The sequence below is a fragment of the Sciurus vulgaris genome, assembly GCF_902686455.1.
Source record: "Sciurus vulgaris genome assembly, chromosome: 9".
Lineage (NCBI taxonomy): Eukaryota > Metazoa > Chordata > Mammalia > Rodentia > Sciuridae > Sciurus > Sciurus vulgaris.
Window position 1 is genome coordinate 70,905,988 of NC_136469.1, and position 17,639 is coordinate 70,923,626.

At 38.1% G+C, this 17,639-nt stretch overlaps 1 protein-coding gene across 2 annotated transcripts in view; it reads right to left on the reverse strand.

Annotated features, from left to right (window-relative positions):
* HERC6 (HECT and RLD domain containing E3 ubiquitin protein ligase family member 6) overlaps nt 1-17,639 on the reverse strand; it is a 139,384-nt gene that overhangs the window by 8,162 nt on the left and 113,583 nt on the right. For both annotated transcript variants that reach the window (XM_079153233.1, XM_079153232.1), the window contains 6 exons: nt 16,414-16,600; nt 12,565-12,719; nt 10,300-10,428; nt 9,663-9,770; nt 5,681-5,821; nt 3,255-3,398 (listed from right to left, as the gene is read on the reverse strand). In XM_079153233.1, the coding sequence (XP_079009359.1) occupies nt 3,255-3,398; nt 5,681-5,821; nt 9,663-9,770; nt 10,300-10,428; nt 12,565-12,719; nt 16,414-16,600 (864 nt within the window). The remainder of the gene's footprint in view (nt 1-3,254; nt 3,399-5,680; nt 5,822-9,662; nt 9,771-10,299; nt 10,429-12,564; nt 12,720-16,413; nt 16,601-17,639) is intronic.

The window sequence follows — 17,639 nt, forward strand, 5'->3', positions numbered from 1 at the left end:
AATTTTTTTCTTTTAGTTGTAGATGGGCACAATGCTTTTATTTTTACTTATTTATATGTGGTGGTGGGGATGGAACCCAGTGCCTCACTTGTGCCAGGCAAGCGCTCTACCACTGAGCCACAACCCCAGCCCTCACTCCCCTGGGCCTTTTTATGTTTTTATTTTGAGATGGGATCTTGCTGAGTTGCTGAGGCTGGCCTCAAACTTGCAAACTCCTGCCTCAGTCTTTTGAATTCCTAGGACTACAGGCATTGCCACTGCACCTAGTTTTGTGATTTAATTTTATAGTTATTGCTTTCCTATTCCTATAGGAAAATGACACTGAGGAAGGAAGGATGGACTTCATTTCCATTTCTGGTCTGCATCAGGCTGTCAGATGAGCGTCCCATGATTGAAGTCCTCTTTGGCACTGCAGTTGAGTAACTAAAACACTTCAATTCAGCCAGCTATAATTTAGAACCAGCTGGTAATGTTTCTGGTGTCTCATCACTGCATCTTATATATAAAATGTTTCAGGAGATTGTTGTATACTAATTCAGACCTAAAATTTTTAATACAGTCTGGGAACATCAAGAGACATTCAATAAATGCTTGCTGATAGACTGATAAAAAGTCCTACCATGGCCACACCTTAGCTGTTTCTATCTTTTAGAGGTCATTAATACTCCAAAAAGTGTGAATCCCCTTTCAGTAGTTTTTCACATGCCTTCATCCTTCTCCTCATCTTCCCTGTCCTGCCTTTTTAAAAAAAAAAAAAAAAAAAAAAAAAAATATATATATATATATATATATATATATATTTAGTTGTTGATGAACATTCATTTGTTTATTTATATGCAGTGGTGAGAATCAAACCCAGGGCCTCACACATGCTAAGCAAGCACTCTACCACTGAGCTACAATCTCAGCTCCTTCCCTGTCCTTTCTAAGTTCTGAACTTCCATTATGTCATTTGGAGGAACAATTTGAAAGTATATAAGAAAACGCACCAATAAAGAGTCAATATATGATTCTTTTCAGAACTATTTGGTCTGTGTTACTAACAAAGAAATTATTATTATTGTTTTTTGTTTGCGTGGTGCTGGGAATTGAGCCCAGGCCTTTGCGTATATTAGGTAAGCACTCTATCACTGAAGTACATCCCAGCACAAGACTCTTTTTTTTATTATTACTTTTTAAAAATAAAATGTTTACACTTCAAAGATCTTTTATAAAATATAACCACTACAGAAATCAATCACTTTTAGCCAGGCATGGTGGCGCACACCTGCAATTCCAGAGACCTGGGGAGCTAGGGCAGGAGGATCGTGAGTTCAAATCCAGCTTCTGCAATTTAGTGAGGACCTAAGTAAGTCAGCAAGACCCTATCTCAAAATAAAAAATAGAAAGGGATGAGGATGTGACTCGGAGCCCCTGGGTTCAATCCCCAGTACTCACCCCCAAAAGAATTAATCATTTTTCAGAATTAAGAGTTATTTCCAGGATTCTTTCAGGGACTTCTCTCCTAATTTAAAACGTAAGATTTCTACTTCTCCAGATTCAGGATACATACCAAACATCCGTCCATCAGATACTAGCTATACAAACCATCGCATACCCATAGAATGTAGTATTACTCTGTAATGAAAAAGAATGATAGCAGGTGCAGTGGTGCATGCCTGTAATCCCAGTGGCTCAGGTGGCTGAGGCAGGAGGACTGCAAGTTCAAAGCCAGCCTCCAGCAAAAGTGAGGTGCTAAGAAGCAGCTCAGTGAGACCCTGTGTCTAAATAAAATACAAAATAAGGCTGAAGATGTGACTCAGTGGTCGAGTACCCCTGAGTTTAATACCGCATAATAACAACAAAAAAAAGGAATACACAATGGATGCATGCCAAAATATGGCTGAATATCAGCAATCATAATAATGAAGCTGGGTGTGGTGGGCACACCTGTAATCCCAGAGGTTCTGGAGGCTGAGGCAGGAGGATCATGCGTTCAGAGCTAGCCTTAGCAATTTAGTGAGGTCCTAAGTAACTTAGCAAGACCCTGCCTCAAAATAAAAAACAGAAGAGCTGAGGATGTGGCTCAGTGGGTAAGTGTCCCTGGGCTCAATCCACTGTACCAAAAATAAATAAATAAATAATAATAATGAAAAAGAGGCAATAAAAACTACATTATGGTCTCATTTATATAAAATTCTAGGAAATTTAACCACTCTGTAGTGACAGAAAGCAGATCAGTGGTTGCCTAGACACTGGGGGACAAAAGTAGGAGAGGAGGATAGAAAAGGATAGGAGGAAACTTTTGGTGATGATTGCTATGTTCATTATTTGGACGGGCAAAAATGCAATGGGTGTTTAAATGTCAAAATTTATCAAATTGGGGCTGGGGTTGTGGTTCAGTGGTAGAGCTCTGGCCTAGCATGTGTGAGGCACCGGGTTCAATTCTCAGCACCACATATAAATAAATGAATAAAGCAAAGGTCCATCAACATCTAAAAATTTATTTTTAAAAAAGCTTATCAAATTTGACACTTTAAATATGTGTAGTTTATTATATCTGAATTATACTTTATCAATACTGCTTAAAAATTTAGCCAGGTGCAGTGGTGCATGCCTATACTCCCAGAGGCTTGGGAGGCTTGGGCAGGAGGATCCAAATTCAAAGCCAGCCTCAGCAATTTAGTGAGGTCCTAAGCAACTTAGCAAAACCTTGTCTCAAAAAATAAAGGCCAGGGCTGGGAAGATAGCTCAGTTGGTAGAGTGGCTTCCCTTGTAAGCACAGGGCCCTGGGTTTGATCCCCAGCACCGCAAAAAAAAAAAAAAAAAAAAAAAAAAAAAAAAAGGCCAGGGATGTGGTTCAGTTGGTTAAGTTCACTCCCTTCACCCTCCCTGGGGTTAACTCCCTGGTACCTGCCTTTCCCCCCCAAGAAAATCATGTATACATGATTTTTTTTCCCCTTTCTTCCCCATGCTGGGAATTGAACCCTCAGCTTTAGTGCTTTCAAGGCAAGCACTCTACAGCTATATCCCCAGCCCCTGGGAGATCTTAATCAGTGTTGCAATTCTGTCGGTCTGGAGTGAGCCAGAGATGCTGCTTTTCTACACACTCCCAGGTGAGCTATGGCTGCTGATCCTTGCACCATATGATTACTACTTAATATAGGCGTTGCACCTCTGCATGACCTCATTTTACATTATTGTCTATGCTTTCATGTTGCAGTATATGGCATACTTTTTCTGTTCTGAAAACTATGAGAAAAGAAATGACTTACATTGACTGGAAACCACATGCAGGAATCCTTTTCAGGATACATGAACATTCCATAGGTTGGTTTGGTCATCTCTTCAAATATACAGTGGAAGAACTCTGAACTGACCCCTCCACACTCAGGACGAATTTCTTTAATAAACTCAACCTAAGGAAAAAGAACATATTCCCCAGCTCTGATGTAAAATTGGATGCTGTGATCTTTATGGAAAAGTGTTCAGCTGCTCATGGCCATTGCTGCAGTCATTAGAGTTACCAGAGTCACACAAGTCCTTACCTCCTTGCAGTCTACCTTCCCTCAGTTTGCTGCTAGGCAGGGAGGCCAGGAGCCCACTTATGCTCAGGTTGCTGTAGTGAGTGCAAGGATCCTTTAGACTGCCACATGTACCAGGAGAAGGGCAACTCCAGCAAGACACAGTGTTTGCCAACTAGGTTGACCAGTATCTCGAACCAAAATTTTGACGTGCTTCAAACTCCTGGGCCATTCACACTCCCAATTATTCCTTCTTCTTATCTGTCTTCATCTAATCTCTTGATTGAGGTTAGCAGCTATTCCATTTCTCCTCTGTCATCATTAGGGCTTCCACTAAACAGCCCTTCCAGTCAGTCTGGGCACGAGATCTTTGCAGGGACCATGAGAACCCCATGTGAGAAATCAATATTAATAGTCCTTTTTTAAAGCACTTTTTTGCTTTTGGATTTGGGTTTTGTGGTTGATTACTCACTTGGTTTCCGCCCCTACATTTCTAACTACTCCTTTTCTACTTTTCTGGTTGATTTCCTTTTATCTGCGTGCGTGTGTGCGGCTGGGGATTGAACAGAGGGCTTATACATGCAAGGCAAGCATTCCACCACTGAGCTGCACCCCCAGCCCAAATGTTTTTTATTGGTACATTATAATTATGTATAATAGATTTAATTATATCATATCATACATGCACATAGTTCAACCAACCTCACTCCCCAGTACCTTCCTTTTCCCTACTGCCCTCAATCTGCCTGCTCTGTTCTACCGATCTCCCTTATATTACTATTGCTATTTTAATTATAGTGTTCTAATTATCTCTATCTAGATGGGATTCATTGTGGTATATTCATACATAGATATGGTATAATTTGGTAGTTTTTCTTCCCCAGTACTTCCTTAAAAGCTTTCCTCCTCCCTCTCTTGATCCCCTTCCTTTATTCTGTTGGTTTTCCTTTGTGAGCTCTCCCCGCTTTTGTTATTTCTGTTTTTCTCTACCTTCTATTTATGAGGGAAAACATAGGACTCCTGACTTTCCTAGCATGATGTTCTCCAATTCCATCTATGTACCTCCAAATGACATAATTCTATTCTTCTATAGGTCTGAGTAAAACTTCACTGAGTATATATACCACATTTTCTTTATCCATTTGTGTGTTGATGAATACCTGGGCTGGTACCATAACTTGACTATTGTGGATTATGCTACTGTAAATATTGGTATGCATATATCACTATGATATGCTGCTTTTAGATTTTCTGGATAAATACCAAAGAGTGGGACAGCTGGGTCATATGATGATTCCATTCACAGTCTTTTGAGTAATTTCTTTACTGCTTTCCAAAGTGCTGGTACTAATTTTCAGCCCCACTAACTTTTCTCCCAATATCCTCACCAGCAATTATTGTTATTCATATTCTTTTTTTTTTTTTTTTTTTTTTTTGGTACTGGAGATTGAACCCAGGGGTGCTTTACCACTGAGCCACATCCCAGCCCCTTTTATTTTTTTATTTTGAGACAAGGTCTTGCTAAATTGTTTAGGGTCTCACTAAATTACTGAGGCTGACCTCTAACTTGTGGTCCTCCTATCTCAGCTGCCTGAGTCAGAGATTACAGGTGTGTGCCACCAGCCCTTATCTTTTTAATGTAAGCACATTTAAGCTCTATTCTTTGGATTTTTTGTTCTGGCTTTACTCTTTGCCTGGGAGCTTTTATATATGGCCTAGCATAGACCAGCTAATGTGAGGCCAATTTTAGACACATAAAAAAACTCAGATAAAAGCTGCAGGGCTGTGGATGTAGCTCAGTGTAGCATACTTGCCTAGCATACATGAAGCCATCATAGAAACACACACATACAAGCCACTAACAACAAAAATCTGCAAAGCCACCCAGATGAGTTCAGCCTAGATCAGCCATTGGTAAAAATAAATGATTGTTATTTGAAGCCATTAAGCATGGGGATGGATCATTATATAGCCACCATAGTAACTCAGAGTTAACTCAAACCCAGTGTACAATTAAATGTTCCATTGCTGTTCTCCAAAGAGTAAGAGGGAAAATCTGAAACCGTAAGACTGATAACCATAATGATAAATGCAGACTTTTAAAAGAGCCCTTGTTGTAGCATAGGAATATTCCCTCCCACAGCAGTAAAAATATTCAATGAGATTTTTTATTATACCACTAATAATTTCCGAAGGTCAGGGACTTCAACTTGGCTTAACTGACGGAGGGCATCTTCAACCAGGTATCTTCGTCTTACTCTAAGTGTAAATGTAGACAGCGTATTCCCTTCTGGCAGAATCGTTTGCCTCGAATATCCCTAGTGGGGAAAAGCATTTTAGTTGGCTTTTCCTTTTGACCCCTAGGAATCCCAGCATTTGTTTAATACTTTTCATGAAACATACTTTGTGCAGTAGGCACTTAGTCTTGCCTGCCATTGCTGAAGGACCTCACATTGTAATTACTTCAGAAAAAGGACAATGTATCTACATTATGGAAGATAAAGTGATCATAGGATCAGAAAAAATGATGGTGTCTAAGAATCATTCACAGGAAGGTTGTCACCACAGGTGAACCCCTAAGTAATCAAAAGCATCTCAGATCACTTATTGCAGTAAACAGAACCCTTAAAGGCAATACTGGTATTCAACATTCTAAGACATTCATCTGTCATCAGTCTTAAGAAACAGCATTAGCATCATAAATCTCAGGAACATAGGATAGTTTAGGAGCTCAGGGATAATGTTAGCTGTGGGGAAAAAGATGAGTGAAAAGACTTGCTAAGAGAATATTCAATCTTCTCCTGCAAATGACAGTGATCTATCTGGTGTGGTGGTACATGCTTGCAATACCAGCAGTTGAGGAGTTGAGGTAGGAGGATCAAAAGTCCAAAGTCAGCCTCAGCAATTTAGAAAGGCCGTAAGCAACTCAGCGCGACCCTGTCTCAAAATAAAATAGAGAACTGTCTGGGGATGAAGCTCAGTGGTTAAGTGCCTCTGGGTTCAATCCCTGATACTACCCCTTTCCCAGCCCAAAAGAAATTTAGTGATGGGTTTGCTATCCTTGTTTTTACTTCCAACAACCTTCTAGGGCTTCTGGGATATCACAAGGACAAAAAAGGAATATTCAGTACTCAAACCAATATAGCTCTCTGGGCCTGCCCTACAGTAATGCCAGTAAACCCACTCGGTAATAGCTATCCTACTCCAGGTCTCTAGGATGGGTGTGTTTGCCCACTCACCTCTCTAAAGCAGCTCAGTCAAGGGGACATGTGGCTCTGGACTTGAGAAACCCCTGTCCCTTGGAGGACTTGTGTATCAACAGTTTGGCATCTCACTCCAGAAATCCCTGTCCTTGATCTCTGTCACCACTTTATACTGAGAAACCTACATGACTCCACTAAATTCTTTTGTTTTTTTTTTCTTTTTCCCCTTGAGACGTTTTATGGAAAGAAGCTCCAGGTTTGATGGGAAATAGTCCTATATCTGGTCCTTTCTTTTCTTTTTCTTTCTTTTTTTTTTTTTTTTTTTTTTTTCGCGGTACTGGGGATCGAACTCAGGGCCTTGTGTTTGCGAGGCAAGCACTCTACCAGCTGAGCTATCTCCCCAGCCCATCTCTGGTCCTTTCTAGTGGTCAGTCGCCTCCTGTGTCCAAGCATCTGCAGCTCTGAGTGCTTCAGCAATACTGACTGCTGAGCAGCATGTTCCACAGCTCTGAGTGACAGTGGCCAGTGACATCTTCCACTGACTATAGCAGGGAGAGGTGCCGGTACCTTCCCTTACCTAGTGAAGAGCTAGATTGGAAACTTGTATCTTATTATCCAGCTTCTCTATTTCTGTTCTCTAGATATTGATTTTCCCTTTCTATGTTTACACATTTAAATTGGCAATCCAGGTTGGAGCTTACAAGTTTGACTCTGTACATCATTTCTTCTTTGGAGAACTGGATTGGGAAGACTGCTTTCCAACTTCACCCATGAGAACTCCGACAGGCAGTTTTCTTTGCAGATCCTTCATCATATGCAATGTGCCCTCAACTACTCACTAACAGAGCAGACAAATTAGACAGAGAGGAACACTGAAGAGAAAATCCTACAGATGGAAGGACTTGCACAGAAGTTGGGTTTGGGAAGGAAAGATTTAATTTATTTTTTTCCCTTTACCATGGATGTTAGGGAAATAAAAACAGAAATGATGTGGTCAAACTTACATATAAACATACTGATGACAGACACTAGTAACAGTAACTAGAGGGAGTGTCCTTATTTACAGAAAGATTAGCAGGATTTATCTAAGTTGCTTATTGTAAATAAATCTGGAATTTAGTGACTAAGGGGCATGCCGTGGGTATATTGGAAATGTCATGTAATTTAGTGTGTAATTGATAGATTGTAAATAGGAAATGATTTATAACTAAAATGACTCCTTTTGTAATGTGGCATCCCAAACTTCTGTTTCACCCAGATGGCTAATATCCTTTGAATTGTTGTTGTTATTATTATTATTACTATTATTTAGTCCTGGGGATTGATCCCAGAGGTGCTTAAACCACTGAGCTATGCCCCAACCTTTGTATATTTTATTTTGAGTCAGGGTCTTGCTAAGTTGCTTAGGGCCCTGCTAAGTTGCTGAAGCTGGCACTGATCTCGTGATCTTCCAGCCTCAGCCTCCTGATATGCTGTGCTTAAAGGCATGTGCCACTGCACGCAGCTTCTTTGAATTATTAATAGAAGTCAGTAATAAGCAGGGTTTGGGATTCCTGTGAGTCTTAAAGTTTAAACATCATAGATAAATGGATACGAACCTCTCTGACTTAGAAAATGAACCTTAGCAATCAAAAAGTGTTAGGAAAATATTTAGCATAATGTCTAGAGGGGTGAGCATTATGTATTCCTAACAGAACTAAGGCTGGTGGCAATAAAGAAACAAAATACTAAATAAACGTTACACGAGACTGATATAACTACAAGAAAGGAGCAGAGGGTAAGAATAAGTGGAAAACAGAATAAACTCATTATGTGGGAATAAAAGCAGATTAGGGCTGGGGAGATAGCTCAGTTGGTAGAGTGCTTGCCTTGCAAGCACAAGGCTCTGGGTTCAATCCCCAGCACCACCAAAAAAAAAAAAAAAAAAAAAAAAGAATCTTAAAAGCATATCAGAGAAGGTTTATAAATCCAAGTCCAAGAAGCTAAAGGGGGTATAAAAAGTCAAAGACTGACACATTACTAACTAAAACTGGATAGAGGAAGAAGAGACTGGAGAGGAAAAGATGAGCTTACTAGATATTTTCAGTATTTCTCACAATAGAAAAACAACAGATCTTATCTAAAAAAGTGAGGACTAGGAAATTAAATGAGAAATGCACACTAAAACTGAAACGTGATTTAACTTATCACAGATCACATAGCACTGATGATAATACATGAAAGATGCATTTCGTACGCTGCTGCAGGAACAATTGGTATGACTCTACAGAATCAACACTTAACAGGACTAAACAGTACTTTCCCAGGTGAATTTTTTGTTTGTTTGTTTTTAATTTTAGGGTAACCAAATAGTCCTTCCTGAAGAGGAAAAATTCTTTACAGAATTCCAGTTAATGACTTTGGTAGAATTAATAATATTAGAAATATGACATATTAAAAAATAAAGGATGAAATTGTTAATCATTTTCTATCTGTATAAAAGTTCAAAAGATTGATGGGAAACATTAAAATGAAAGAATCATGTGGTAACCAAGTGACCCACTGATGAATCTCAGCATAAACAAGAGAGTCAACCGGAAATAGTGGAGTAAAGTATGGCAAGGTGAGAAGAAATTGGGATTTGCTGCAAAATATTTCAGCAAAAAATAGTAACAGCTATAAAAACAAGAAAAGTGATTGAAGAACAAAAACTGGCAAAATGTAGATAACTGCATCTTGGTGTTGGGGTTCCTTATCTCATTATCTCTGTTTAATATGTGTGTGAAATTTCACAAAACAAAAAAGTAGGCCATATGCTATGCTTTGGATCTGATTTGTGTGTCCCCCCAAAGATTCATGAAAAGCTTGGTGTTCTGTGTTGATTTTCACTCTGAGTTAAATAAACCTATTTTCTTTATAAAATAGTCTCTGGTATTTTGTTAGAGCACCAAAAACCAGACTAATATAACATACATACCAACATTTTAATTTCTGAATCGGCTTTCAATAATTTAATTTTGCATGGCAAATTAAAGATAAATGGAAAATCACTGAAAACAACAGGACTGGGGTTTTCTGCAGGTACCTAAAAACAAAGAGATAACAGTTTTAATAATTAAAAGAAAAAAATCCATTCCTTCACCTCATTTCCTTATTTCCCACTATGCTTTTGGAATCTATTAAGAGTCCAAATTACCACTGGGCATGGTGGTGCACGCCTGTAATCCCAGTGGCTGTTGGGGGTGCTGCTGAGGCAGGAGCATCAAAGCCAGTCTCAACAACTTTGTGAGGTACTTAGCAACACAGTGAGACGCTGTCTCTAAATAAAATATAAAATAGGTCTGGGGATGTGGCTCAGTGGTCGAGTGCCCCTGAATTCAATCACTGGTACAAAAATAACAACAAAAAATCAAATTACCCTAGAACACATTTCTAAGAAAATACATTTATGACTGAAAGATGTTTAAGTTTTTAATGCTCATCTAATTTAGTAAATTCAGCACTGTACTGAGGAAATTTTAAAATCTTGACTCGTCCAAAGAATATGTACATAGCTACTAAGATGTCCTCTTTTAAAGTATGAACATATTCATGAGTGAACATGTTATGCTTACCAGGCTGTTATTCTGAAGAAACAATCTTTGTCTTTCTGCATGGAAGTTCAGCAGGTCAGAGAGCTCATTTATGTGGAAAGTATCTTCTGGTAGTTGACAATTGGATTTATTTTTCTTACAGAACGTGACCTGGAATTTCATTTTCTATTAATAAATTACTTATTCTATGATATACAGATAAGTGTGTACATACTGAATACATTTCTTGACAATGAAATAGAGTTCTATAAAATTCCATTTTCTGACCTATCGTTTCTCCAATTTTCATGAAGAAGTATTGTCAAAAATATAACACGTTGTATTGTTAGCAATTAGGGAAACTAAAGTCAAAAACTACACTGAGATTTCTTCTCACTCCAGCCAGAATAACAGCCATCAAGAGTACAAATAATAAATGCTGAAAGGAAGGTGGAGAAAAAGGAACACTTTTACTCTATTGATGGGATTGTAAATGAGTACCGCCACTATGGAAATCAGTATGGAGATTCCTCAAAAGACAAGAAGTGGAACCACCACAGGACCCAGCTATACGCCTCCTCTGTATCTATAACTGAAGAATTAAAGCCATCTTACTCCAGTGATACATGCATACCCACGTTTATAGCAGCACAATTCACAGTAGCCAAAGTATGGAACAAGCCTAGGTGCCCATCAGTGGATGAGTGGATAAAGAAAATACTGTGTATATGCACATTGGAGTTTTATTGAGCCATAAAGAAGAATGAAATTATGTCATTTGTGGAAAATGGATGGAACTTGAGAGCACTGTATTAAGCAAAATAAGCCAAACTCAGAAAGTCAAGGGTTCTATGTTTTCTCTCATATGTAGAAATTCAAAGAGGAAAAAGGAAAAGAAATGTGTGTGGGAGATCTTATGAAAATTTAAGGGAAAGCAGCAGAAAGGGACCAGGGGAGGGAGAAAGAAGGGAAAGGAGAAATACTGGGGAATGATATTGGTCAAATTCTATTATATTGTGAGCATGTACAGATATGTACAATGATCCCACCATTATGTACATGTATAATGCACCAATAAAAAATAGAAATGAAAAAGTACACATAATGGGTTGGTAGAGAGACTGATAAAAATCCCAAGGGTTCAGGTTTACTAGAAACTCTTTCTAAAACAAAAGTACTATTAATTTGGCATATCTGACATTTTATTGACTAACTAATGAATATTAATTTCGTACACCATTATAGTTTGGATATGAAATGTCCCTGAAAGGCTCATGTGTTGAAGGCTTGATCCCCAGTGCAGCAATGTCTAGAGGTGGGGCTTTCGGGAAGTGATCTCATCAGTGGATTTGTCCTACCAGTGGGTTCATAATTGAATGGACTGTTGGGAGGTGGCAGAAACTGGAGGACATGGGGCCTAGTTGGAAGAAGTACATCACTGTAGGCATGCCATGGAAGAGTATGTCTTGTCCCTGGCCCTTCCTCCTCCACCTCTCTACTTTCTGGCAGCCATGAAATGAGTAGCTTTGTTCTACCATGCCCTTCCATCTTAAACAAACAAACTCTATATATATCATATATATATATATATATATATGATATTTAGATGTTGATGGACCTTTATTTTATTCATTTATTTATACGTGGTGCTGAGAATTGAATCCAGTGCCTCACACATGCTGGGCAAGTGCTCTACCACTGAGCTACAACCCTTACCCTTCCATCTTGATATTCTGCCTTACCACAGGCCCAGAGCAATGAAACCAGTCAAACATGGCCCAAAACCTCTGAAACTGTGAGCCACAAAAAACTACACTCCTTTAAGTCTTTTTTCCCCCTCAGGTATTCTGTCACAGTTACCCAAAGCTATCTAACATATTCCATGTTGAAATATGTACCAACATGGAATGGCATAGATTATGTAATTTTTTTTTTTTTTTTAAATTTATACAGGATCTCATAGCTACGAATTTGCCTTGAGTCTCAGAAGAGTCTTTGGATTTAGACTTTTGAGCAATATTGGAACTGTAAAGACGATGGAGACTCTTGGAAATAGACTAAATGCATTCTGCATTATGAGATTCATGAGCACAGTCTTTAATATCTACATTCCTATCGGCATTCTGGTCTTTTGGGCTAATAGTAGAATCGCCCATTATGCTCCACTTACAATATTCTAGGGCTTTGCTAGTCTACATCGCCGAACTTTTCCAAATTCTTCTTGCAAACCACTTCCAAAAGCTACTGATATACCTAAGGGGTTGTTATTTAATAAATTAGTATATACATTCCTTTAGATGACCTTACCTTATGTATTTCTTTCATCGTTTCTAGAAGTGCTTTAAAATTTAAATGACTCTGCTCCATTGTAGTGGGTAAAAGCAGTTGAGAGACGATAGCTGTTTTAAGCATCTGGATGAGCGTTTTCAGAGAAGATGCTTCTGCTGATGCCCAACACTTTTCTGAGGGGTGTAAAAATCAACCATGCTAAATATGGTCCTCCTCTCAACTCCCCAATTACTCAGTTTCTACTGAAGCTCTTTAATGTAAGAAATAGATAATATTTTCCATTTCTGAGGGCATAACCCATAAAATATCTTTTCTAAGGATATTATCTACAAATGTGAGGGGAAAAGATCTTCTGATTAAGTATCATTAGTATTAAAAGTTCAGGGCTGGGGATATAGCTCAGTTGGTAGAGTGCTTGCCTTGCATGCACAAGGGCCTGGGTTCAATCCCCAGCACCACAAAAAAAAAAAAAAAAAAAAAAAAAAAGAATTAAAAGTTCAAACTCAGGATTTGAAGAAATTTGTTGGTGGTTCATATTTACATTGACTTCATGATTTTCAAAGTGAAGTTTCTAAGATCTAAAAAAAAATGCATAGGTGAGTAAACACATTGTTTATCGAAGGTCACTTTTATATCAATTTTTTTTTTTTTTTTTTGGTGGTGGTGCTGGGGATTGAACCCAGGACTTGGCATGTAATAAGCACACACTCTACCACCAAGCCATACCCACAGCCTCATGCTCATTCTTAATCTGTAAAAAAATGAAACAGTATTATCTCTGTTTTTAGATTTTATGAGCTACTGTAATATATGGATATTTTAAAAACAGTCAATAACTACATCCAAATATTACTGAGATTAAAACCTGGATTTTGGTACTTTTAAAGGACAAATCTCATAAAACAACTCCATCAAATGGTAAAATAAATTACTTTTGGTAAAATACATGATCAAACTCATGTAATTAAAACAATATTACACTGATACATGTAAAGCAGATCAACACATCAGAGTAGAAATTCCACAAAAGGATTGAAATACACAGGAGACTTTTCGATCCATGAGAATGAAACAGATCATTTAATAAATGTGTAGGGACAACTGAAAACTGATCTAGAAAAAAAAAATTAACCAAAATAAACTCTATATGGACCAAACATTTAAACATAAGAAATTAAATAATAAAAGCTAGGCACGGTCTCACACTCCTGAAATCCAAGAGTCTTGGGAGGCTGAGGCAGGAGAATCACAAGTTCAAAGCCAGCAACCTCGAGGTACTAGGCAATTCAGAGAGACCCTGTCTCTAAATAAAATACAAAATAGGACTGGGGATGTACTTCAGTGGTTGAGTGCCCTTGAGTTCAATCGCTGGTACTCACTCCCTAAAAATTAAATAATAAAAATTATAGTTGGGAAAGAATGAAATCCTGCCATTTGTAGCAACATGGATAGAGTTGGAGGACATTAGTGAAGTGAAGTAATAAATCAGGCACAGAAAGACAAAAACGCCATTACCACTTACATGTGGAAGCTAAAAAGTTGATCTCATAGAAGTAAAGAACAGAACAGTGGCTACCAGAGCCCAGGAGGTGTGGGGGGAGGGGCTATGGAGAGAGGACAGTTAGCTGGTGCAGGGGTGCAGCTGGATAGGAGGAACAACTACTAATGTTGTAAAGCACAATAGGATAACAACAATGGTTGACAACAATTAATTTTAAATATTTCAGAATAGCTAGTAGAGAGGAATTGAATGATTCCAATTCAAAGAAAGGATAACTGTCTGAGGTGATCAAATGTCAGTTACTCTCATCCAGTCATACATTACATATTGTATAACTGCACTGACAAGGCAGACTGTGTTGGGCACGGTGGCACAAGCCTATAACCCCAGCAACTCCGGAGTCCGACGCAGGAAGATCACAAGTTTGAGGCCAGCCTCAGCAACTTAGTGAGACCCTGTATCAAATTAAAAAAATAAAAAGGACTGCCGGATGTAGCTCAGTGGTAAAGCACCTCTGGGTTCAATCCCCACTGCCAGAAAAAATAAAAAAAGAGGTATCATACTGTATCCTATAAATTTCTACAATTATTTTGTGATGTGTAAGATAAAAATATATTTAAAGAAATAAGCCAGACATGGTGGTACACGCCTTGGGAGGCTGAGGCAGGAGAATTACAAATTCAAGGTTAGCTTCAGCAACTAAGTGAGGCCCTCAGTCAAGGAGGGAGACCCTGTCTCAAAAAAACTCAAAAAACTGGGCTGGGAATGTGGCTCGGTGGTTCAGGGCCCCTCAGTTCAATCTCCAGTACTAAAAAATAAAAATAATAAAAATTATAGTAGGAGCATGAACATTTTTAACAATTTCAGATCAAGGTAGGATTTTTACAAACCTAGAAAACCCTCAAGCCCAAAAGCAATAGAAGAAAATATTATTATAGCAGTCTGCATAAAAAATTAGAAAAAATAATTTACATGGCAAAAATACAACACAGTAAAACAAAAAAATACCCTAAATGGGGAAAATACTTTCAATTAATTTTGTTAATAAAGGATTAATTGCCTTAATAGTTAAAAAGCTTCTACAGTAAAACAAAAAACACTAATACACAATTTTAAAAAAAGGCTAAGAGGGAATAACCATTAGTTCACAGAATATGACACAAATGGATCTGAGCTGTAAGAAAAGCAGCACAGCCTCATTCATAATAAAAATTCAAACATAAATTAAGAGATTTTTCTTTCAGGAAGGTGAAGATCAAACTTTGATGATACCATTGAAAAATATGTGGTTGTTATTTGTTGATGAAGTTTACACTGTTACATTGTCTTGTCAAGCCTGCCTTGTTAACCAATCCCAGGTCTACAATTTACATAAACAACTAACTGTGTGAACTGTAGCCACTGAAAGGTGAGTGACATCATGGCTCTGACCTCTGTTAAAGTTCATTTGAACATTTCTCAAAATAAAAATGTACATACAATTTGATCTGTAGTTGACTTCCAGAAGATTTTCCCAAATGTGTAAGTTTATATGTGTAAAAAGAAGTCCATGTTAGTACTATTATAATTGCAAAAGAGTAGGAAAAACCATACATAGTATGTCTCCCAGTAGAATACTCTTCAGTCAGTCTTACTGTTTGGATGTGACTTGCCCCCAATGGCCTTTGTGGTGGGAAGCTTGGGTTTCACTGTCGAAGTGTAGAGGTGGTTGGATTTTTAAGAGATGAGGACTAGTGAGAGGTCAGGGTGGGAGCTACCTTTGTAAGGTGTTAAGGTAGTTAAGTTGTTAAGGTAACTAAACTATAAAGGGGTCTCCTTTAAAAAAAATAAAAGAATGAACAAAGGATTCTTTATGTTTATATGCATAAAATATATTTTGAAGTTTACATAAGAAACTATAATCACCTTCTAGGAGGGGCACTGGGTGGCTTATATTTTACTGTACATATCCTTTGTATATTTTTAGCTTTAGGCCTTCAACATTAGCTTAAAATTGTAAAAATACATTCTACGATACTGAATAACATAAACAATGATATCAAAGTTTATTAGCATTCATTTTTTCATCACCTCTGGTCAAAATGTCTAAAGTTTCAAAACAATGTGAATAAAAAGTTTTAAAGCATGGATTTATCTTGACTGGACACTCTATAGATGTCAAGCCATGTCCAAGTCTAAGGACTACATTTACTTTTAATGATAAGAGTAATGGTTATAATAGCTTTAGGTTAGTCTTTGTAATAATTCCCATACCATGTACTCATATATATGTGTATTTTGAAATCTTGTATCCAAAATTTGTTACCACTTCTATTTCAGACAGTGACTCTCGATTGAGTATATACATAGAGTGACATAAAACTTACTCAGGACTTGTAAAGATTGGTTACTCATTTTACAAATGGCCTTTGCAAATGAAACCACCAGGCTCTGGTTCTGAGAATCTTGCATCACAGGGCATTCTGGGAGAAGGAGAAAAACTGACAGAGCTTCTTGGTGTGGAGAATGGCATGGGAGAGCTCTCAGTAGATTATCCTGGAGACTTGCAGTCATCTGTGGTCAACATAGATCAGGGAAAAGGCCCCGGTTATATTAGATAGAGAGTGATGTGACAAATAAGCTCTGGGACCAGGGGTTTCATTCTACCAAGTTCAGTTGGAACAGTTGTTTACTCTTTTCAAATCTGTTGATGAAACTCCATTATCCTTACATTCCAGATGCCTCTGAGGTAGTACTTGTAAGAGCCATCTCCCCATGTGATATCAGGGAACATGAAGGCAATAAAGTGAAATTACAGGTCCATGGTCATACTGAGTGAATTGTGACTCCAAAACCAATACAAAGCCCCCCAAAAGCAATATTGTAGCTGGGTGCAGAGGTATGCCTGTAGTTGCAGCTACTGGGAGGCTGATGTGGGAGGATCATTTGAGCCCACCATTTCAAGACCAACCTAGGTAATACAGTGAGACCCTCTCAACAAACAAACAACAAAAAGAGCAACATCGTTTATATAGGTCACACTAATATTTCCATTACTGGAATGTGAAACTGTTATATAACACACACACACACATACACACACATACTCCATGTCTTCCTTCTTCCCCCCCATATACAGTAGAAAATTTTCAGAGCAAAAATAGCTCTGATTTTGTATATTATTTATTTTACCCAGAGGTGAACTTTTTAGGTAGAACATAGCCAGGTGTGGTGTGGCACATGCATCTAATCCTCGTTACTCAAGAGGTTGAGGCAGAAGGATCACAATTTTGAGGCCCACCTGGACAACTTAGGGAGACCCTGTTTCAACATATAAAAAAGGCAGGGAATGCGGCTTAATTGTGTAGCACCCTGGGATCCATTCCTAGTACCAAACAAACAACAGTAAAGGTAGAACATATATAATAACGTATATTAGTGGGAATAAAGTTTTTTATTCCCAGTGTGGTGCTGGGGATCAAACTCGGGGTCTCATGCATGCCAGGCAAACAAGCACTGAGCCTCCCCCAGCCCATGTATGATATTTATATTTGTCAAGCATTTATTAAGGTCTCACCATGTGTAAGGTGATCTCATATAAATCACTTTATTT